Source organism: Polypterus senegalus, chromosome 8 (genome assembly GCF_016835505.1).
Source record: "Polypterus senegalus isolate Bchr_013 chromosome 8, ASM1683550v1, whole genome shotgun sequence".
NCBI classification, from domain to species: domain Eukaryota; kingdom Metazoa; phylum Chordata; class Cladistia; order Polypteriformes; family Polypteridae; genus Polypterus; species Polypterus senegalus.
The window spans coordinates 149,360,762-149,384,976 of record NC_053161.1 but is presented as its reverse complement, the minus strand read 5'-3'; the positions used below and the strand labels follow the sequence as shown (position 1 = coordinate 149,384,976).

The 24,215-nt window shown below is 40.1% G+C and overlaps 1 protein-coding gene across 1 annotated transcript in view; it reads left to right on the top strand.

Annotated features, from left to right (window-relative positions):
- Positions 1-24,215, top strand: part of LOC120534371 (thyrotropin-releasing hormone-degrading ectoenzyme-like) — a 922,228-nt gene that overhangs the window by 15,060 nt on the left and 882,953 nt on the right. The window contains exon 2 of the mRNA XM_039761915.1: positions 13,768-14,041. Coding sequence (XP_039617849.1) covers positions 13,768-14,041 — 274 coding nt within the window. The remainder of the gene's footprint in view (positions 1-13,767; positions 14,042-24,215) is intronic.

Genomic DNA, 24,215 nt, shown 5'->3' with positions numbered 1-24,215 from the left:
TCTGCCACCTCCAGCTCTGTTTCCTGCTTTCTGGTCAGTGTCACCGTCTACAACCCATATAGCATAGCTGGTCCCACTACCGTCCTGTAGACCTTCCCTTTCACTCTTGCTGAAAACCCGTATGTCACAAATCACTCCTGACACTCTTCTCCACTCTCTTTTTCACCTCTCTTCCACAATCCCCATTACTCTGTACTGTTGATCCCAAGTATTTAAACTCATTCACCTTCGCCAACTCTACTCCCTGCATCCTCACCATTCCACTGACCTCCCTCTCATTTACACACATGTACTCTGTCTTGTACCTACTGACCTTCATTCCTCTCCTCTCTAGAGCATATCTCCAACTCTCCAGGGTTTCCTCAACCTGCTCCTTACTATCACTACAGATCACAATGTCATCAGCAAACATCATAGTCCATGGGGACTCCTGTCTAATCTTGTCTGTCAACCTGTCCATCACCATTGCAAATGAGAAAGGGCTCAGAGCCGATCCCTGATGTAATCCCACCTCCATGTTGAATGAATCCGTCGCTCCTACCGCAGACCTCACCACTGTCACACTTCCCTCGTACATATCCTGTACAACTCTTATGTACTTCTCTGCCACTCCCGACTTCCTCATACAATACCACAACCCCTCTTGTGGCACCCTGTCATATACTTTCTCCAGGTCCACAAAGACGCAATGCAACTCCTTCTAGCCTTCTCTAAACTTCTCCATCAACATCCTCAGAGCAAACATTGCATCTGTGGTGCTCTTTCTTGGCATGAAACCATACTGCTGCTCACTAATCATCACCTCACTTCTTAACCTAGCTTCCACTACTCTTTCCCATAACTTCATGCTGTGGCTCATCAGTTTTATTCCCCTGTAGTTACTGCAGTCCTGCACATCCTCTTTATACTTAACTTTCGGCACCAGTACACTTCTTCTATATTTTCACTGCTATTGGCCGTGTCTCAATGTATTTTATGGTATTTACTGCTTGCTGGATTAAAAAATCCATTATTTGTACCTGTGACTGTGTTGGATATTATTGGGTCTGGGGTTTGGGGCTCAGTGATGCTCCCCACTGGTTACAATAGATAGACAGATAGAAACAGCACTATATAATAGATAGACAAATAAATCAATACAGACACACACACTGTATAGTCTGAACACACACCAGAAACACTAAAAAAGAAAGAGAAAATTAAAAAGAAAGAAAACCTCTGACTTGACAGTCTCAGTCACAGGCGTATTGCTGCTGGTATAAAGGAGCACCCACTGCATTTCTTGACACACTTCTACTGAATAATATGTTGAGTGTGTCCTATAACTGAGCTTACATGTTGATTTGGTGGGCCTCTCTTGAAGTGATGTTAGCAGCCCAGCACACTACAGCACAGAAAATCAGACTGGCCATTACAGAGTTATAGAAGACAGGAAGGATGTCACTTCCCATATTGAAGGAATGCAGTCTCATAAGAAAAAAAAGCTTGTTGCACCCTTCGCCATGCAGTTCCTCTGTTTTATTAGACCAGTCCAACCAGTCATTAATGTGGACCCCCACATACATGTAGGACTGGACCAACTCTACATCTACTCCTTGAATAGTGACCGGATATAGAGGCTGTCTGGTGTGGTGAAAATCATCAACTAGTCTCACAAACTGCAGTCTCCCTCACATGTAGTCCATTATCCAGGAGACCATAGGCTCATCGTCCTGCATATCTTTGAGTTTGCCCCTTAACAGGGATGGCTGAATGGTATCAAGTCCCAGAAAAAGAGTTGTCCTTACCCTGGAAGCATTGTTTTAAGAAAATGAGCAAGTGAACAAATCATCACATGAATAGCCCAAGATGACCTGTTTGAGGAAATAAGGTGTAAGGATTTATTACTTTGTCTCCATTATTATCCTTCATGTAATTTATTTATTTAAAAACCTCTTCTGTTCAATGCTTTGGACTACTCTCCCATTTCCTGTTTCAATTCCCTCTCTTTTTATATGTATGTATATATATATACACACATGCGTGCGCATTTACAGTATATCATACACAGTACATTTATACTTTATACTGTACTTGCATGTCATTTTTAGAATTAGCACCCTAACAGACAAAGGGTCACATACAGCTTCCCTGTACTCAACACTCTAAGCCCTTAACCACCAGGGTATTCCAACGCCTATAAAAGAATAAAGATTTCAGTTTGAAATTGTCATGTGAATTTAAATAGATATCTAGGAAGGTTATAAACCTTTTAATGCCTGACACCGAGATGGAAGCCTACTGTGACATTACTTTGTTTTAACTCGGTAAACCTTTTTTTTGACATTGATCCCTTCTAAGTGGAACTGCTGTGTAGAAGTGATATGATGTTGTAGTTTTAATAATTTAAAGTAAATCCTTGCTTTTTGAATATCACTTTTGTGTAAAGGATGGACATGGCTGTGGTGAATATGTATTTTAAGAAGAGGGAGGAAAACACGGTGACGTACAAGAGAGGAGGAAAATGGACACAGGTAGATTATATCCTATGCAAGAGAGTCAATCCGAAGGAGATTGAAGACTGCAAAGTGGTGGCAGGGGAAAGTGTAGTTAGGCAGCATAGGATGGGGGTCTGTTGAATGATGCATGAGATCAAGAAGAGGGGGAGAGTGATGACAGAGCGAAGGATCAAATAGTGGTAGATGAAAAAGGAAGAATGAAAAGATGAGTTTAGGGAGGAGGTAAGACAGGCACTGGGTGGTAGTGAAGAGTTACCAGACAGCTGGGCAACTACAGTAGAAATGGTAAGAATGACAGCAAGAAAGATGCTTGGTATGACATCTGGATAGAACAAGGAGGAAAAGGGGAAAAGGAAACCAGGTGGTGGAATGGGGAAGTACAGGAGAGTATACAGAGGAAGAGGATGGCAAAGAAGAAGTGGGATAGTAAGAGAGATGCAGAAAGCAGACAAGAGTACAAGGAGATAAGGCGCAAGGTGAAGAGAGAGGCGGCAAAGGCTAAAGAAAAGGCGTATGATGAGTTGTATGAGAGGTTGGACAATAAGGAGGGAGAAAAGGACCTGTACCGATTGGCTAGACAGAGGGACCGAGCTGGGAAAGATGTGCAGCAGGTTCAGGTGAAAAAGAATAAAGATGGAAACATAAAACAAGCGATGAGAGTGTGTTGAGCAGATGGAAAGAGTACTTTGAGAGGCTGATGAATGAAGAGAATGGGAGAGAGAGGAGGCTGGAGGATGGGGAACAAGACAGAATACATTTGTGTAAATGAGAGGAGGATCAGAGGAATGGTAAGGATACAGGCAGTAGAGTTAGTAAAGATGGGAGAGTTTAAATACTTGGGATTAACAGTACACAGTAAGGGGGGAGTGCAGAAGAGAGGTGAAAAAGAGAGTGTAGGCAGGGAGGAGAAGAGTGTCAGGAGTGATTTGTGACAGATGGGTATCAGCAAAAGTGAAAGAGAAGGTCTACAGGACGGTAGTGAGACCAGCTATGTTATAAGGGTTGAAGACGGTGGCATTGACCAGAAAGCAGGAGACAGAGCTGGAGGTGGCAGAGATGAAGATGTTAAGATGTGCATTGGGTGTGACAAGGATGGATAGGATTAGAAATGAGGACATTAGAGGGTCAGCTCAAGTTGGAAGGTTGGGAGACAAAGTCAGAGAGGCAAGATTGCGTTGGTTTGGACATGTGCAGAGGAGAGATGCTGGTTATGTTGGGAGAATGATGTTAAAGATAGAGCTGCCAGGCAAGAGGAAGGCCTAAGGGAATGTTTATGGATATGGTGATAGAGGGCATGCAGGTGATTGGTGTAACAGAACAAGATGTAGAGATCCAATAGGTAAACAGAGACACAACATTTGGCAGCCAATTGTATTGCATAAACACACACTTAAGATTAGTATAAAGAAGAAGAATTACTTTTAACAGTGCACAAAATAATAATGCAGAATTTAACATTTAGGAACATTCCTACAAGTCACCGAATAAATGCTTGTAGCTCTGCTGTGAACCAATAATTTAATTGCAAATTTTTATAATGTTGTTAAAATGATTTATGTTCTTATTGCTGAGGTTGCCAAACCAACAGATAAAAGCAAATGTCACACTGGATTTAATAAAGGACTTCTAAAAAGTGTCATTATGGTTTTGTCCACCTTAAACAGCTGAGTTTCCTAAGAAAGAAAAATCACGACTGCCCTTTTTTACACATTTGCACTGTACTAAGATGAAAGTTAAGTTTGTCATCAACAATTGTTCCCAGGTATTTGTATTGCTCTACTATCTCCAATGTCTCCCCTTAAAATGATGTTGAGTCAGTGGATGGTGGAGAGCACCTAAAATCTACAACCATATGTTTTGTCTTAGAAATATTAAGTCATAAATCAGAGCAATTGCACCATTGTACAAATTCATTAACAATGGGTCCATGGCTGTCTTCTTTATCTTATAGAACACTTACAATGACAGAGTCGTTTTCAGATTTCACAGTATGTCTATCTTTGTGTGAACTTCTGCAGTCATTTCTATACAGGATAAACAAAAGAGGAGATGAACAGCAACCTTGCGAAGTACCTACAGATGTATTTAGGCTATCAGAGAAACAGCCATTGACACTCACTCTTTGTGTTTGTTAAAAAGTCCAGAGTCCACCCCATTAAGTCAGGGTCCAAACAGAATTAATCAATCAGTTTCTCAACTAAAATGTGGAGCTGGATTGTGTTAAAAGCTGATGAAAAGTCCATACAAAGCAATCTTGCATGGTGTTTTAATCCTTCCAAGTGCTCATACAACAAGTTCAAAAGTGTTTCTGTGGCGTCCTCCGCACCCCTCTTTACTCTGTTTCCAAATCAGTGAGGGTCCAGAAGAGCCTCAATTTTGTTAAGTAATTCTTTCTTAATTAACTTCTCGAAAGATTTATTGATTAATGAGAAGTTAATGCCACTGGTCTAAAGTCACTTAATGCGTTTTATTTGTATTTGCATGAGTGCATTGTTGGTCATTGTTGGTCATTCTGGTGGCAGAATGTGAAGGGGTTTTACAAATATAGTTTCAGGGTATAGAGGTGCCAGATGCTCTGTAGCACGTCTAGTGTGAGCAGATATTGCAATGACTCCCCTGAGGGTAAGAACAGTATCACAAGTCAGGCTTTTTTTTAAAAATAGGTCTAGTGCTTCCTGTTTTAACAGGAAAAAAAAAATGAAGTTCATTAGTCCTGAGTAGTGATGAGCAAACTCTGCAGTGTTCACTTCACCTCAAGTTCACAGAAATCACGGATGTGTCTGTGAATATTGCCAAACTTAGTGAAATACACTAAAGTCACTGGGGTAGAACTAACTGAACTGAATTTGACTGGATAATAATGGTGCAATCATCTTTAAAGTGTTCCTGAGGGCTAGGGAAATGTCTGCAAACTATATTGGACCAATAATACTGGATGGATTGCCAACAGCTGCACCAGTATGCCTCTATGAGATCAAAGAAGAAAGAATATAGTCAAAGATGCGCAATATTTAATCAAATCAAAGTGGAAATGCTGGAATCGTAGTCAAAAGTCAGAAAAAATATGTAGGTCTTGTATAGCCAGAAAACTCAAAGAGACGTTTCGTGATTGAAGCCACTGGCTCGCTCTGTTTTTTGAAGTCATGTTGAAGGCTCTCCAAACTGTCTGCGCTGATACTTTGCATTTTTCCTTGTATCAAAAAGATACAAATGTCTCATAAATAGTAATGAACCTTTCATTATTATTATTATTATTACTAGACATTAATCTCGTTAAAATAGAACAGTAGTGCATAAACATTTGCATGAACAGTCTATATTAAATGGCATCGGACCTTGTATGAGGCTATAATATGTGTCACTGTATTGTGTGCCTTTAATTTTCTCTCTCAGTAATACTGGTTTGTATTTCTGTAAAATGCCTGTAATTTTGTCTGACAGTAATACAGTGGAACGTCGGTTCATGACCATAATTCGTTCCAAAACTCTGGTTGTAACCCGATTTGGTCGTGAACCGAAGTAATTTCCCCCATAGGATTGTATGTAAATACAATTAATCCACTCCAGAACTGTATGTAAATATATATTTTTTTAAGTTTTTAAGCACAAATATAGTTAACTATACCATAGAAAGCGTAATAGTAAACTAAATGTAAAAACATTGAATAACACTAAGAAAACCTTGAACAACAGAGAAAACTAACACTGCAAGAATTTGCACTATAGCCTTATGACCCCCTCGCTAAAAACAGTTTTTTTAATGAGTTTTAAGCACAGGGGAAAAACTGAACATTTGAAAAATCTGTAATTTAATAAACAACCAAGAAAAGTAACATTGCAACAATGCACGCGCGCATGTGTGTGTGTGTGTCTCTCTTTCGCGGGCCTGCGCGTGTATGTCTCTCACGTGTGTGTCTCTTAAGCGCGCGCCTCTGTGTCTGTGTGTGTGTCTGTCTGTCTCTCGCCTGTGTGTGTGTCAGTCTGTCTGTCGTGCGTGTCTGTGTGTCTCGCGTGTGTGTGTGACTCGTGTGTGTGTGTGTGTCTCGTTTTGTGTGTGTGTGTATGTGTGTGACTAGCGTGTGTGTGTGTGTGTATGTGTGTGACTCGTGTGTGTGTGTGTGTAACGCGCACGCGCCTGCCTGCGTGTGTGTGTGTGAGTCGTGCGCACCTGTGTGTGTGTGTGTGTATGCATGACTCGTGCGCGCCTTGTGTGTGTCTCTCTCGCGGGTCTGTGTGTGTATGTCTCTCGCGTGTGTGTCTCTTAAGTGCGCGCCTCTGTGTCTGTGTGTGTGTCTTTCTGTCTCTCGCCTGTGCGTGTGTGTGTCTGTCTTTCTTTCGCCTGTGTGTGTGTCTGTCTATTTCTCGCCTGTGTGTGTGTCTGTCTCGTGTGTGTGTGTGTGTGACTCGTATGTGTGTGTGTGTCTCGTGTTTGTGTGTGTGACACGCGCGTGCCTCTGTGTGTGCGTGAGTCGTGCGCGCCTGTGTGTGTATCTGTCTCTCTCTCTGCACAGGGAATGCACAGGAAGAGACTGAACACGTGCTGTGTGGCCCCGTGCATGCGCACGTCACCAGAAGACACACACACACGGACACTGGACGCACACAAGGGTTTTATTAAAGAGGATGATTTTATAGTCTCCTGTGTTTTTTGTCAGGCTCCTTTAAGGATTGTTTTTAATCTCCATGTGGCTAATTATGCATGCATTGGACACGCACCTCCTTCACTTATATTGATGTGGAACTCGAAGACCAACCTGTACATTTGGTGAACAAGCAGAAATAACACATTATTTATGCTGCACATGTTTCATAAAAATACCATTTTGAGAATATGCATTATTTACTTATCTTTTCTACTACTAACTAAGTCCCACAAAGTCTGTAATGCAAATGATCAGCATTATATACCGAGGGTGCAGTCCCATCCAGTGTTGGCTGTTACAACACTGGGGGATGTCACGCTGGCCTTGCTAAGCATTATGGAACACTGGAGGGAAAAGTTCACTTAAACTAGTGGAATTATCAGTAAATAATTTGATGCACAAGGGTGAACGTAGCAAATTCACTGTGAATAACACTTTGGTGAAATTTGCTGATCAACACTAGTCCTGAGCAAACACCACTAAATCGTGGGGAATCCAGATTTACAAAACTTTTAAAGTAATCAATAAAACGTTAATCCAACAGAATACTACTATAGTTAATGAGCTAATTTTCTAATCAGAAATAATGATGGAAACCACATAGTTCTAGTAAGCTAAAATTGCATTAGGATCATAAAAAGTTACCAAGCGGTAAAGTGGTGATTATGGAAGAGATGTTGTAACAACCAACCTCAAGGAGATCCCAAAAACTTAATGGATTCAGTGACTACCTTTCATTTCTCAACTTTGTATTCTTAACAAAACATCACCTTGATGGTTCTATATTCTACAGGAAGCACAAATAGGATACAGTAAGTGGAGAAGAAAGAAAGGAACAAAAAATTTATCTGATCCCAGAATAAGAGAGGATTTAAGTACTCCTGCTTCTCTAGAGATCCCATGGAAACTCTGCCAGATAGATAAACAGAACTTTATTAATAAGGAAAGAAACTTAAAAAGAAGCAGAATTCCTGACTTTGCTGTCCCAGTCCCAGTGAGACATTATACAGACATATTGCTGATGATATAAAGGAGCCACTGTTGTGCTTCTTGACACATTTTTGCTGAATGATTCATTATCCAGAAGTCCTCAGTGTTATTGTGGCAGAGAGAGGATATGCGGCATTGTTCATAATGGCATTCAGTTTGTTTTAATTCGCTCCTTTGCTACGACCTCCAGGAAGTTCGGAGTGCATCCCAAACCTGAGCTTTCCCTTTTAATTAGCTTGTGGATTTGGTGGGACACTCTTGAAGTGAGGTTACCAGCCCAGCACACTACATACAGCCCAGAAAATGTCAGTGGCCATCGCAGAGTTATAGAAGACGATGTCACTTCCCACATTAAAGGAACTCAGTCTCCTAAGAAAAAAAGAGCCTGATCTGCCCCATCTTATATAGGTCCTCTGTGTTATGAGACTAGTCCAACCTGTCATTGATGTGGACCCTCAAACACTTGTAGCAGTGGACCACCTCTACATCTACTCCTTGAATAGGGATCCGATTTTTTGTGTGGCAAAAGGCAGTAATCAGTTCCTTGGTTTTGCCGATGTTGAGTTGCAGATAATTCTCTTTGTACCAAGAAACTTTTCCACCAGACTCATATACTCCATCTTATCCTCCTTTTCAAAACACCCTACAAGCGTAGATTCACATGAGTAGTTCTTCAAGTGCCATGACCTGGTGTTATATTGATAGTCTGAGAAGTACCGAGTTTTCAGTGCCACATATCTTCTATCTCAGCCATTCATGACACAGGCATTACTGAAATGGATTAGGCAGGAAAAAAAGCTACAAGTTCTCTCCACAACGATCTTGTGGCAAGAGACTGGTTTGGAGGCACCTGGAGATCAGTGCCCTCGATATGCTATTACAAAGATCATCATTTCTTACTTGTGATATTCTAATGTCCTTCACTCGATAACTGCAAGTGAGGCCTTTGTACTTTTTCATTGTGTCCTGGTTACAAACCGCTGATAGTCTTTTAATGGTCTCAATTACAGTTTAATTATTCCTTTAATTATGGATAATTAACCTTTACAGGGCTGAATTTTACAAACTACTCCCCCGTTTTATGGACCCGAAGAGCACTATGTTATGATCCTTGAACGTAATTGATTTTCAACAATTGGATACCAACAGCTTAATGAAATCTCTGTTGCTAAAAGCACCCATGATTACCTCATTGACGGAAAGGGTGTGTTAAATATTTACTTAGTCAGATAATTTCAAGGCAGTTCAGTTTCCTAACATCACTGTTAAAGTTTCCAATATAGCAACTTCCCATAGGCTCTTATAGCTTTGTCCATTTAGATTTCTTTCTGCAATATACAAATATGTGGTTGTACCCACGATTAGTGACATTCAGCTCCTAATCACAGTAGTAAAGTGCATATAGTCATACATTGTTAGGTTCATGCGGTCAATATTTAAAAACTTTCTTGCATGTGTTAATCAACATCCAGCTTGTCACCACTCTTGGGCACCATGAATAGTGAGTATTACTACTGTAACAACAAGAAGGTCACATGTAAAGAATTTGGGATAACTTGGGCGATAAAGGGATAACTTAGAAATGAAAACTGCAAATCCCAAGGATTCAGTGGCCTAACAGATTTGGGTTTTCAGCCAGTGAAAGGAAAGCTCAGTTCCACAAAGGTTGTTCCTTCATTAAAGCCAGTCCATGAATGTACAGTGACTTCTGGTGGTGAGGATCCTTAAATGGCCATAAGGGGACCTGGCAAAAGTGATATGAGGGTACATCGTATGGTTTCTACTCTAGAGGAAAGGAGGAAAGAAATTAACCACTGTGTTACTCCTTTTCCTTTCGCCCAGAGTCTCCTTTCCTATTCCGGGCTTGTAAAATGCCCACTAAGCTTGTATTTTTGATCCCACCATAGCTTAAAATTTCTCTCTTCCTTACCTCAAAATGTTTGTCTTCCCTATTAAAAATAAGTACCTTATCACAAAGTTAGAATTATAATTGGGAAGACTCACAAAATATTCATGTTTGTTTTGTTAAATGTCTCATTAAGGATAAAAAGAATTTATGCTCAGATAGCAAAAAAAAAAAAATTAAAAATCTGACACCATGCTATTAAAGTGGTCAGTCCTGGGTTATGTAATTTTAAGCTACCTGTACCTACTGTAAACCACTAGAGAAAGTACTGCCCCTCTAACCCTCGACACAGACAGGCTGGACACAGGTTCAAGTTGACACGTGTTTATTTGCAGCTTTGTGCACAAAATACAAAACTACACCAATATACAGTTCCTTCTTGCCGCTAGTCCATCCTTCTCCACTCCTCCTCAGGCTTTGTCTTATTCCTCCCAACTCTGGTCCCTCAATGGAGTGAGATGGCTCCTCTTATTCAGGTCCCAGGAGTGTTCCAGGTGGCTCATCAGTATTACCTGGAATCACTCCCTAGTGCGCTGGAGGTCCTCTATAGGGCTCTGTAGCTCCCCCTGGTGGCCGCCATGGAAACCCAACAGGGCTTGACCAAACTTCATTTCCCGACATGCTCTGCGGGAATCTGTGGTGCCACAGCTGCCCTGGAGGGCTGCCCTCTAGTATCCCGGAGTGGTTTTGCCTCATCAATGCCCTCTCCCCTGGTCCTTCCACTCTGCTGGCGTCTCGGCCAGGTATTGACTGTGGCCATTCATCACACTACATATTAGTTATGACTAGAAATTCCTTACAGTTAGAAATGAAGTGTTAACATTATTTTTATATCAGTATATCACAAGGTACTGCCATTGTCATGTATGTCTGCCTGTTTAAAACAACTCATCTTCCGGTAAACTCATTTTGTTGGAATTTGGTATCCTTATTGTTCAAGTGAATTTCTGAGGAAAAGCTTAATTTTTTTTTGAGAATTATTGAATAGAGAGCATGCTATACAAATAATGGAAATCTGAAAAAAAAAATCATTTGAAAGCATTGTTGAAATATCAAAACAGCCAGTCTTACAATGAGGAAACATTCTGTGCAACCTCTTTTACTGATTAAATTTCTATTACAAATGTATTTTGCGAGAAGTTATCTCATCCTCTATATTTTAGATATTTTCCTTTGAAGCATCTAATAGCTGCTCATGATGGCAAAATAAATTCCCTAATACAAGTACCTTAAACCTCAGCAGAGTCGCGTGCAAGGCCAGAAACACCGCAGTGCCTTGCGTGAACCTCTTCAATATCAAATCGGCTTTTTATCCATAAAAGTGTAAAATGAAAGCATGGAAAACAAAAGGTTACTTCATTAATCTGGAAATGAATGAAAGTGGAAAGCAGCTTTCTAAGTGAGGCATATAAGCATACAGTGAATAAACATATTCTTAGTTTTATGTTACAATAAAAACAACCTCATGGCTGAATTATCTGTAGATTTTAATGATTCTCATTTTAAAATTACAAATCAAACAATTCAGATGTGATTAAAGTGCACATTGCAGACTTTCATTGAAGGGGATTTGCATACATTTTATTCACCACATGTAGAAATGAAAACACTTTTTCTACGTGGTCCCCACCATCTCAGGGCACCGTAACATTTGGGAGAATTGGCGTCACAGGTGTTGGTGATTCCTCAGGTGGGTTTCATTGCTTCATATAATACCTTGGCTTGCTTCTACCTTTTGGAGTCTGTAGTTGCCATTGTTCAATACGAGGATAAGAGTTGTGCCAATGGAAGTCAAAGAAGCAAGTATTAGGCTGGAAGACAAAAATCAAACCATTAGAGACATTGCTAAAACCTCAGGATTACCTAAATCAACTGTCTGGAATATCTTTAAGAAGAAAGAATGCACTGGTGAGGTCAGTAATCACTGAAGGACTGGTAGGCCAAGGAAAACCTCCACTGCTGAGGACAGAATAATCCTCACTGTGGTAAAGTAAACCCACAAATACCTGTCTGTCAGATCAGAAACAGTCTTCAGGAGGCCTGCAGAAGACTTCATGAACCGAAATACAGAGGCCACACTGCAAGATGCAAGCCACTGGTTAGCCACACAAACAGGATGGCCAGATTACTGTTTGCAAGAAAAGTTCTTAAAAGAGCCTGCAGAATTCTAGAAAAATGGTCTGTGGACAGATGGGACAAAGATGAACCTGCATGAGAGTGATGGCAAGAGCAAAGTGTAGAGAAAAAGGAACTGCCCGAGATCCAAAGCAGACTATCTCTTCTGTTAAACATGGTGGTGGGGCTTGGGCATGTATGGCTGCCACAGGTCCTGGTACACTTATCTTCATTGATAATCGAACTGCTGACGGCAGTCAGACAATAAGTTCTGAGGTGTAGAGGAACATCTGATCTGCTCAAGATCCAGTAAATGTCTCCAAACTCATTGTACGGCGCTTCATCCTACAACAAGGTAATGATTCCAAACATACTGCTAAGGCAACATAGGAGTTTTTCAAAGCTAAAAAATGGAAAATTCTTAAATGGCCAAGCCAGTTACTCAATTTAAATCTAATTGAGTAGGCCTTCCATTTGCTGAAGAGAAAACTTAAGGGGTCAAACCCCGAAACCAAGCAGGAGCTGAAGATGGCTGCATTAGAGGCTTGGCAGAGCATCAGCAGAGAAGATCCTCAGCACCTGGTGATGTCTATGAATCGCAGTCTTCAAGCAAGTCGTTTCATGCAAGAGATCTGTGACAAAGTCCTAAATAAAACTGTTTTAATTTTACTCACCATTGCTGTGTCCCAAATGTTATGGTACCCTGAAATGGGAGGCCATGCAGAAAAAGTGTTATCCTTTCTACATGGTGTGACCAAAATGTATGGAAATGTATGAAAGTCTGCAATGTCCACTTTAATCATGTCTGAACTGTTTGATTTGTAATTTTAAACTGTGCAGCAGAGGAGTAAATCAAGGAAAAATGTGTCTGTCCCAAATATTATGGAGGGCTTAGTAATTTACTCCATGCTATCCATCTTGGACAAAAAATTAAGTTGGAGACGTCAACATAGAATTTGTCTATCAGGTACTTCTTTCCTATATGCTTAAAGAATCTGAAGTGCAATTAGCCATAAATCAATCCACAACCAACAACTAACAATCGTACATCAATCAATCTGATTTTTACATCCTTTGTTTTAATTATGCTGTCTGTGAAAGCTATTTCAACCACCACAAGGCTATTTTGGCTCAGCCTTTAACTTCATGATATTGTAAAAAAACATGAAATTCAGGTATTTTGCTAACACATGTAATTACGTTCTTCAACTATTGCTAAATTTAGATATGACTCATTGTTACATAAACATATAATAACCCAAAATTGAATAACTGTATCTTTGATGAAGTAAATAAACAAAAATGCAAAACGTTCAATCTTTCAAAATCATTAACTAAGTCCCTGACTGCAGTGAAATGTTATGTCGTGCGTACATTTTCTAACTTGTTCAAAAATACAATGTTCTGAAGTGTGGGAATGGTCTATGCAGCAGAGCCCTCACGTTTTCAAGGACCCTTAATTACGCCTGCCTACAGATTTTCTAATTATGCAGATGAGGCTCTATTGAACATGGGACTGTATCTTTGTGTTTGACATGGAAGTTAATAGCTTCTCTGTGTCGTCAATGATTGCTTCTTGTATTCTGTGCTAATGGCTTCCTCCTTTTTCTTCCAGGTACTTGGCTGTGACACAGTTTTCTCCAATACACGCAAGGAAAGCGTTCCCCTGCTTTGATGAGCCCATCTATAAAGCCACGTTCAAAATCAGCATCAAGCATGAAAGCAGCTACCTGTCTCTATCCAATATGCCGGTGGAGGGCTCAGAGCCGGATGAGGAGGGTTGGGTCACTGACCATTTTGTCAGGACTCCTAGGATGTCCACATACTACTTGGCTTGGGCAGTGTGCAACTTCACGTACAAGGAAACCCTGACCAATCGGGGTGTCACAGTAAGTACTGTGCACTATTCATTTTCCTTAGATGCTTTCTGATTATTCAGAATTTTCACATACAGTATAAACAACAGATGTCTTCAGCACAGATGTTTTCCACTGTTGACATTCACTGTAATTTACTTTTATCAGGATGCTTTGTTGCATTATTATTATAAATGTTCTTGTGTTTCAAGCAAAAGACAGTCATCCTGCTCATCAAGTCCATTCATTCATGCTCATTTGTTTAACAGACGCCTTTATCCAAAGTAACTTTCAAATTAATAACAGAGATGAAAGCATAAACATGGTAGATTAGTGAAAGACAATTAGATCTCCCATCCGTCCATTCATTTGTGAACTCAAATATTGCATTACAGGATCTTGAGGAGATGGAACCTATCCTGTGAACATAAGGCAGAAATCATGAAGCAACTACCTCTCAATTTCCTAAATTTGAAAATCCAACAAACATGTTATGAGGAGATGAACAGAAAGCAGGAAACATCCATACATAAAGCCTTTTTCACAATTTAACTTAATGTGTTAATGGATCTTAAGAAGACAGAGCCTGCCCGGTAACATCAAAAGATAAAAGAGAACCATTCATCAGTTTTCAGAACTTGCTTGTTCAATTTCAAACTTCTAGAGAAGAAGGGCCTAACCTTGCAACACCGACATATCTCTACATCCATTCATATTTTCCATTCCTAGGTCACCGGGAGGTTGAGACAACCCTACGAAAATGAGGCACTGACAGAATTTAAAAATTATTTGGTGTGTTCCAGTTTCCTCCCACAGACTAAAGACATGCAGTTTAGGCCGATTAGCAATGCTAAACTGGCCCCTGCATGAATGTGTGTGTGTGTGCGCGCACTCTACGGTGGGCTGGCTTACTGTTCCGGAATTTTTCCTGTGTTGCACCAAGTCACGGTTCGGCTATAAAGGAGGACATCGACAGTCAAAAAGGAGGATAAAAATTACCAAATATATTTTCCAACTCCACTTTTACAATTTAGTGAGCAACCTAAAAAACTGAAACTCGAATATTATCATTAGATAATAAATATAAACTAAACAATGTCTTTAGAAAAAAGACTTATGTTTACGCCTATGTCATGTCATACTTCTCAGATGATCCAACTTTCCGCAAGAGGTGATTGTTTCCAGCAATGTAGGTGTAGAATTCTTGACACGCTGCGTTCTTGAAGTTGTAATTTGTCAGAATTATTCCCCGGACGGACAGAGCCTGTTTCTCTCCTTTGTCCACTGAGATGATGAGCGAGAACGCTCATTCGATGTTGGCGTTGTGCCCTGGTATAGCGAAGAAAAACGCGTACACTTTAAGCAGTTTGTACGGATAAGCAACAGTATCTTTGAAGTATGAGCTCCATTGTTGGGACAGGGGGCGCTTGAAAAACTCGGCATCTTTCTACTGTTCCACGAAAGACTTAATGGTTCGGTACTGATCAAACAATGAAGCATTGTCTAGATCAATTCCTTTCTCTTTCAGGTACTGTACACATGGAGTAAAGAGTCAAACGAAATATCTTTCATCCTGTCAAGAAATATCCATTGAAAGCACTGGAATTCAGCAAAAGGTGCCTTCCATTTTTCCAAATAAGAAATGCATGCCTGGTATACTGACTGGACTGCTTGTGTGAACTTGTTGCAATCCGCGTCTCGACCGTCTTTACACAATTTTGTCAGAAGCTGTCTAACGGTTAGTAGAATAAAAGTCTCCTCCAGCCTGCCTCGAAGAGTTTTCACTGTTGACTGCAAGCTTTGCAGACCTCCAACACAGACGTTTCTTCTTTTTCGATCAGCACTATCTGGCACTGGAAAACTGCCTTCAGAGAATGTATGAACCACAAGTACAATTCCGAAAAATCATTTTCGAAAAAAATCTTCAGCAACACTGGTAGCTGATCCATGCTTTGGAAGTAAGCCTTCAAAGCTGGAAAAATCTGCAAAAGTCACTCTATTGCTGGAAACAAACTCAGCCATTTGGTCTTGCTGTGGTACAACAGCTGCTGGTACATAACATCGACGAAATCGCAGAAATCTTTGAAAGCCTGCGTGCGAACGGTATAAATGGAAAAATAAATGAACACTTTCAGTACAATTGTCTCAACGTCAACTGGCAGCAGATCTGCCCCATGCTGAATGCAGTTGTACGGTACATGGGCTGGACATCCTACTCCAACATGTGGGCACTGCAGGGCTTTTTTCAGCTGCGAAAACACATTATTTCCATCCCTCCGACTGATACCTCCAAAGTTCACATTAGCATTGTCTCCAGAAAATGCAATACATTTTGAAGACAGATGGTACTTCTTAAGAGTATCTACAAGATACTTGGAAATAGTTTCTAACATTTAATTTGGCATGCTGTCCAGCTCGAGTAATCCTGTTTTACTTCCACCGGCTTTCCAGTCAAAATACTGCACAATAACTGGGAGCAACTTCTCTGCTCCATGATTGCTTGCGTCAGTTGCCACTCCAAAATAGCTAATGTCATTCAGTGTCTGAATTAGTTTGGTAACACTGTGAGGGCCAATGACGCCATTGATAATGGCTTCTGATTTCGTCCTACCACACAAAATATTTTTTGCAGTGTCAGAGTCCGCAAACCATTTGTGCATTAAGCCAGCAGTACAGTCCATCGACCTATAAGACTGATGATGAGCAACAGTATGAAATGCTAATGTAGCTTCAGCTGCACGCGCCTTTTTGTCAGCAGTTGAATGTTTTGGCTCAAAAAATGTTGTCATCTTGGTGTTCATACGTCTTTCGGTGTCTCTCGCTTTCAATATGTCGTTATAAATCAAGCGTTCCTTTATTAGCGACGGACACGTAGGAATCGCACACCACGCATTTTGCTTCAGTTTCATTTCGTCCTGCCTCAAAACATGGATATTTTGTCTTGCGATGATCAGAAAACTTGCATTTTCTCTTTTCAGTTTTAGACTTTTCTGTTTCTATTGACATTTTACAAAAACTTCTTAGTTATTACTTTTTTTAGACAATCATCCTCTAACCGTTGTCCGTTGCGCCGTCGGGCAGAAATAGAATATAAAATAGTGTTGCTGCTACTTGATGTTACAATTATTGATAACGTGATAATGTAACGTAATGTCACGTGTTGACGCGGATGAATGGAGAATGGCTGAAGGTTGCTCATTCTCGGTATATATCATATGTAATTAGTCAAAAATGGTCAACTCTGTTTGTGATTCTGTGAAAGGAGGACATTTTAGCAAATTTTTGGAATGCCTGGAGGACAGTGGAAACCATGTTAAAAAAGAGGACATGTCCTCCTTTTGAAGGACGTCTGGTCACTCTATCAAGTGCTTGTTGGGATAGGCTCCGGCTACCTCACTGCTTTAGCAGTGCCAAACTCAAAAAAATAAAGAGAGTCTTGAGGTCAGATGATGAAACAATGTCAAAGATCAAAGCGAGAGTCGTTACTGAGGAGACAGAGAGATTGAAAATAACAAAGCCAAGAACCATTAAGCAATGTCATAGTAGAAAAGGACACAAAAGAAAATCAAAATCACAAGTTCAGAATATAAACACACAACACTCTGAGAAGGTCTTTTTATCCAAACACATAATAAAATAATCATTGTGTTGGTATATATGGGGTCTGACATCTGAGTTTGTGGACTCATCCTAGAAAAAGTGTTACAGTACATACCTCATTGTTGACTATCACTATGGTCACCTTCAAAGTACCCCCTTGGGAAGCACCTAGTCCACCCTTCAAAGCAATTTTAGAACTCTTTTTCTGGAATGGTCATCAGAGTTGTCATCATATTATTTCTGAATATCATCAAAATGTCTTCCTTTCAATATGTTGTTTATCTTCAGATAAAGAAAAAAGTCATGGGGGCCAGATCAGGAGAGTAGTGAGGGTGTTCCAATACAGTTATTTGTTTACTAACTAAAAACTCCCTCACAGACAGTGCCATGTCATCTGGTGTTTGTTCGTTGCTCCAATTATAAGCTCCAACGTTCTCACGATGGCACACAAGAACACCCAACAACAATAAAGAATGCCACTCAGCAAGACAACACCAGATGTCAACACAAAAACAGCTGTGAGACACTGAGATACCAAGGGTATGAAACCTTAACGAGCTGTTTGTACAGTGCTGCCAACGTAAGCTTGCAAAGACCTTATAACATGTCACACTAATAATGATATGCGTTGTGGCACACCGCAAAGCCACACTACCGGGAACAACTAGCATCTTTGCAACAGAACTGAAAAGCAAAAAGGTGATGTGGTAAATAAAGTATATAGCAAAAAACAAAATAAATGTTTCTCTTTACATACAGAATAATTACAGAACCTCAGCCCTAAATTACTTCCTAAGGAAGAATACCATTTCCAACGGAAAAAATGTGTACAAAACATTAGAAGTCCAGAACATCATTTTATCAATAGTGACATTCATAACCCCCATGATCCTGCTCTACATAAGTGGGTTTAGAAAATGGATGGATGAATGAATATTGATGACATCACTGGCAGCACTTATAATGATCATCATTTCCACATTGTTCCTAGTCTTTGCTTTGCATGGGGCATCAGTCGTCCACAAGACAGACAACCAGACGGGCACATGTCTGCACACTCACTCACATCAGACCACTTTAGAGATCATTTAACTTCATTGTCATGTCTATGTGATTTAGGAGGAAAATTGGAGTACCCCAAGGAAATCAGACATGGGCAGAAAGTTCAAACATTGTGATAGACTGCTGTCTCTCTCTGCCATGGTTGGTTCCTATCTTGTGCCTAAAGACACTAGAATACATTTTGTTTAACTGTATCCATTTTTACTGGAAAGCATAGGTTTATGAAATGGAATGTTGGATGGACATACCTTAATCACTAATGTACCATCTTAAAGGATGAGTGATGGAATTCACTCATTTGGAACTCTAGTATTATAATATGCCACCATCACTTGTGGAGTGGAAAACATTGCTGATTTATATGGCTTGAACTCATGTTTTGGCTTACTGTGTGGGATTCCCCTGGAGAACTGAAACCACCATAAGCAGGTCAGAGTCAAGCAGCCAGACTGATGAGATGAACTTGAAATGGACCGAATATTAGTGAGTGAGTGTCAGTGTGCATGGTAGTGACCAGCTTTGCAATGGTATTATTTATTGGTCAATGCAGTGGAGGCAGTCTCCTTCTCTCCAAGACCTTCCACTATATAAGCAAGTTCTAAAATATAACAACAATAAAGGCTAAGAAGTAAGAAAAGAAATACAACCTTTAAAGAAATATAAAAAATATGTGGGTGTAAGGCTGAAGACTTGGCATTGGTGAGTTTAAGCCCTCAGCTTAAATATTACAGTTCACAGTTGAGGCCACGTCACGCTTGTTGAGCTCATATTCTTAAAAAAAACTTTTTATTGAATTTAAGCACCTGGATTTGGGGAACCTATCCCTGCAAAGGAATCAGGCCTGGATGAGATCCCAGTTTTTTGAAACACTGTGTTATAATTTTTGTTTTTCTGACTCTGATATTGATTTAAAATTAACATGATTTTTATGTTTCTGGTACTTAGCAACATTTACCATTATGTTTCTGAGATCAGAATAATACCATTTTGTTTATCTGTTTTTCTTTCATTCTGATGATCACTGCCATATTGTTAATTGTTAGTCGTGGGGTCACTGCATGTTACATCCTAATGCTGCGGGTATTAAAGACAGAGACATGGTAAGATCCACGGCCAAGTTCGTGGGTAAAAAGTCTTTTAAAATAATCATTTTGGTTTGTAGGAATAAGATTGTTTGCTGTTTTTTTTTGATATTTTTGATTTTTTTCATTTATTTTTTAACTTCAGCTTTTGCATTAGTAGCTTTAATAATCAGTTGTGCTGTTGAGTTTCTGGTATTTTGACCCTGACTCATTCCTTGACTTTGTTTCTGCAATGCCTCATTAAGTTAATTTCATTTTCTGGTCTATTGTTCTTGATGAATACCTTCATATCTCCTTAACAAAGACAACAATTTGGAACAAGAAAAGATATCTGACCCCAAGTTGAAATGTGCCTCTTCTCAAATCAATTCACTTCAGAAAAAACCTTAAAGCAGTACAGGAGCAAATTAATGACTTGGCTGCTTCCCATTAAATGGCTCCAGTTCCATTTAACAAGTAGTTATAAAAAGTCAAGGCATTTAACAAACTCTAGGAATTTTGAGAGCTCCCTTAGCTAAAGACAGGACTGTCCATGACTCTTCTGTCCCACATCCAGAGATGTTTTTGGGTGACTGTAATATATTTTCTAGCTTTCTAAATCAGTACTAACTCATTTAGATAGATAGATAGATAGATAGATAGATAGATAGATAGATAGATAGATAGATAGATAGATAGATAGATAGATAGATAGATAGATACTTTATTGATCCCAAGGGGAAATTCACATAACCCAGCAGCAGTATACTTATACAAAAAGCAATATTAAATTAAAGAGTAATAAAAATGCATGTAAAAACAGACAAAAACGTTTGAATAATGTTAGCATTTACTCCCCCGGGTGGAATTGAAGAGTCGCATAGTGTGGGGGAGGAACGATCTCCTCAGTCTATCAGTGGAGCAGGACAGTGACAAAAGTCTGTCACTGAAGCTACTCCTCTGCCTGGAGATGACACTGTTCAGTGGATGCAGTGAATTCTTCATGATTGACAGGAGCCTGAACGGCACCCATCGCTCTGCTACAGATGTTAAACTGTCCAACTTTATTCCTACAATAGAGTCTGCCTTCCTAACAAGTTTGTCCAGGTGTGAGGCGTCCTTCTTCTTTATGCTGCCTCCCCAGCACACCACCGCGTAGCAGAGGGTGCTCGCCACAACCGTCTGGTAGAACATCTGCAGCATCTTATTTTTAACCATCAGTCTCACACCTTCCATAGGCAGATCAATATATGTATCTATTTTATTTCTTTGCTATTTTTGCTTCTAATAACCCCTGCTCTTATAATCTTCATGAGTTTTTGAAAGAGTTTATAGCTATTTTAACATCACTGGAAAGAAATGGATTGGTAGCCACAAATCACTTATTTAAATGCTATCAATGGACTAAGACTTTTAATGAATATATACTTTTAAGACAATACCAATGTGGGTTTTAAGGATTCAGTTTCTATTACCCTTTTAAGCTATGGGTCATCACAGGATATTAATAACTCAAGATGAACGTGATTTGATAGATGATTAGATGGCTTTAAAATTAAGCACTCATTTACAGGAAAGTAAGGTGAATGTACACTGAGTTATTAAAACCATCACTACCTATGTAGACAAAACAGACTCCAGTGCAACTTAAATTCAGAAATAAAAGCAGGCGTCAGCTTCAAAGATAAAAACTTACAAAGCTGACTCTTAAACCACAAAACTTGGTAACACTTGGCTAGCAGCTTTTCCAATGGCAGGGTGCACAATCCTCCAGTTTGGCTCCCACTTTAATTGTCAGCACTCATTCTGTCACATGACCTGCAGCTTGATTAATGTTGCCTAGCAACAGAAACTTGTTATAACCTGGTTACAAATTCATTTGTGTGTTTCTTTCCTATTGTTTTTAGGTAAACCTTTTGATCTTCGTATTAGGTGTGTAAGAATTTCAAATCTTCCATTGTTTATTTTAAATAAAATGGATTTAACGTAGTTCATCAGCATTTTTAATGAAGGCACAGTTATTTTGTAGAGTGGTTATTAAAGTGTTCCCAAGTAACTGACCCAGAAATGTGCAAACCAGTGTCATCAGTGCCCTGACAGTATAAAGTTAATGATGTAAAATTCCTATTCAAGCAAGGTTGTGGTGAAAATAACTAAAAGTTTAGTGTATGCTTATTTAAAGTTTTTGTCCAAATGTCATCTGCTCCACATATTTTCAACAATGATTTAGAGTTTGGACTTTGAAATTTTGCGTATGCAGCTTTTGATTTTTTTGTTTTTTTGGATAATCCCTGAAGAGAAATTGGGAGCCAGAGCACACGGTCAGCCATTGTACAGCACCCCTCAAGCAATTTTCAGGTTAAGGCTCTTACTCAAGTGCCTAACGGAGTAGGACTCCCTTCTGCCAGTAACGGGATTTGAACCAGCAACTTTCTGGATACCTGCGCAGATTCTTAGCCCAAGAGCCACCACTCTTTAACCATCAATCTTACACCTTCCATAGGCAGATCAATATATATATATATATTGTGAAGGATTGCCGGCTTTCCATGCCGGTCCGCACCCCCAGGCCGCCAGGAGGAGCTCTCCCGACAGCAGGATCATGCCCCGAGGTCCAGCAGGGCATTATGGACCTTGTAGTATTTTTACACAACCCTGCTGGATACCTTGGGGGCCATCAGGAGTCGCTGTGGGGGGGGGCTTATGGGCTCTTTCATGCCCTATGACCCGGGAGTACGTCATGGTCACGTGACAGGAACTAACAACGTGCTCCCGGGTTAAAGTAAAAGACTGATTGCCCTGACCCGGAAGGAGTAAGGAACTATGGACTGTCGGGACAGGAATACCTCCGGGTCAGGGGCTATAAAAGGACGGTGCCTCTGTCCAGACACTGAGCTGAGCTGGGAGGTAGAGGAGCAAGTGTCTGGGCGAGGAGGAGAGTTTATTGTGTGTTACTTAGAGTATTGGTTTATGAGTAGTGTGGAGGGTGCTTGGTGCACATTGTTATTAAACAATAAAGGGTCGTGGACTTTTACCTGGTGTCTGGAGTCATCCCTGAGGGTTCAAGGGTGCACTACTGCCCCCTACTGCCACAATATATATATATATATATATTTATTTCTCTGTTATTTTTACTTCTAATAATCCCTGCTCTTATAATCTTCATAAGTTTATCAAAGAATTTACACCTATTTTAACGTCACTGGAAAGAAATGGACTGGTAGCCACAAATCACTTACTTAAATGCTAGCAATAGACTAAGACTTTTAATGAATATATACTTTTAAGACAATACCAAAAGATGTGGGTTTCAATGATTCAGTTTCTATTACCATTTTAAGGAATGGGTCATCACAGGATATTTGAAATTCTGCTTATAAATCTTTAGATTTTTTTTTTTTTGATCATCCCCAAAGAGAAATTGGGAGTCAGAGTACAGGGTTGCCCATTGTACAGCACCCCTGAAGCAAATTTCAAGTTAAGGCTCTTACTCCACGGCCCAACGGAGTAGGACTCCCTACAGGCAGTAACAGGATTTGAACCACCAACCTTTGGTATACCTTTGCGATTCATAGCCAAAGAGCCACCACTCCTTTTATCTTTTAGATCCCATCTCCTGGTCCCTTGTTGAAAAAAATTCTGACAACTCTTGATGAGGCAGAATAACACGGAGAGGAAGGTACAGGAACACAATGTATGCAAAAAGGACTGGCATTTCCACATAACTTCTAGCACACTGACTAATTGACTTAACATGTCTTTTTAAGGTTGTGGTAAGAACCTTTAAATACCTGAGAAAAAATCCACGCAAACACTAGGCAACCTGCAAACTCCGAATACGCAACAAAGAGAACGCAGTGAGGAGGCAGTGGTAACACTGCATTGTTTTTGTCTTTTAACTTTGTCTTCTGTCTTTTATCCATTTAAGTTAATTTTGATTAATACTGTTTTGGAACTATCGACATATGTGGACCACGACAGGGCATATAGCCCCCCAAACTCTGACACAGACACCCAGAGACACAAGGCTTGCCAGACAATACACCTTTATTTAAGTGGGAAAGCACTTTTCTGTTGTTCCCCGCTACACAGCACAGTACAAAGTATCCAATATACAAACGAGCACAGTCCTTCGTTCTTCCTGTTTCTCTCTCAGGTCGCTTCCTCCTCCACTCTTTCTCACAAGCTTTGTCTACCTGCTCCTGACTCTGGCTCCTTGACTGGAGTGAGGCGGCTTCTTTTATAGTGCACTCAGAAGTGCTCCAGGTGTTTCTTGACCTTCTACCTGCTACACTTCTGGGTGTGGTGGAAGTGGTCCCACAAAGCTAGTTCTTCATCTGGTAGTGATCTCTGATAACAGTATAGGAAGGGCTTCTCCATCTGATCTTGACCTGACTGATCAGTCTTTGCTCTCAGTTACTTCCAGCTATCTTATTGACTGTGTCCTGTACTGTCTTGGTCTGTAAATGCCAAAGCAGTCATCA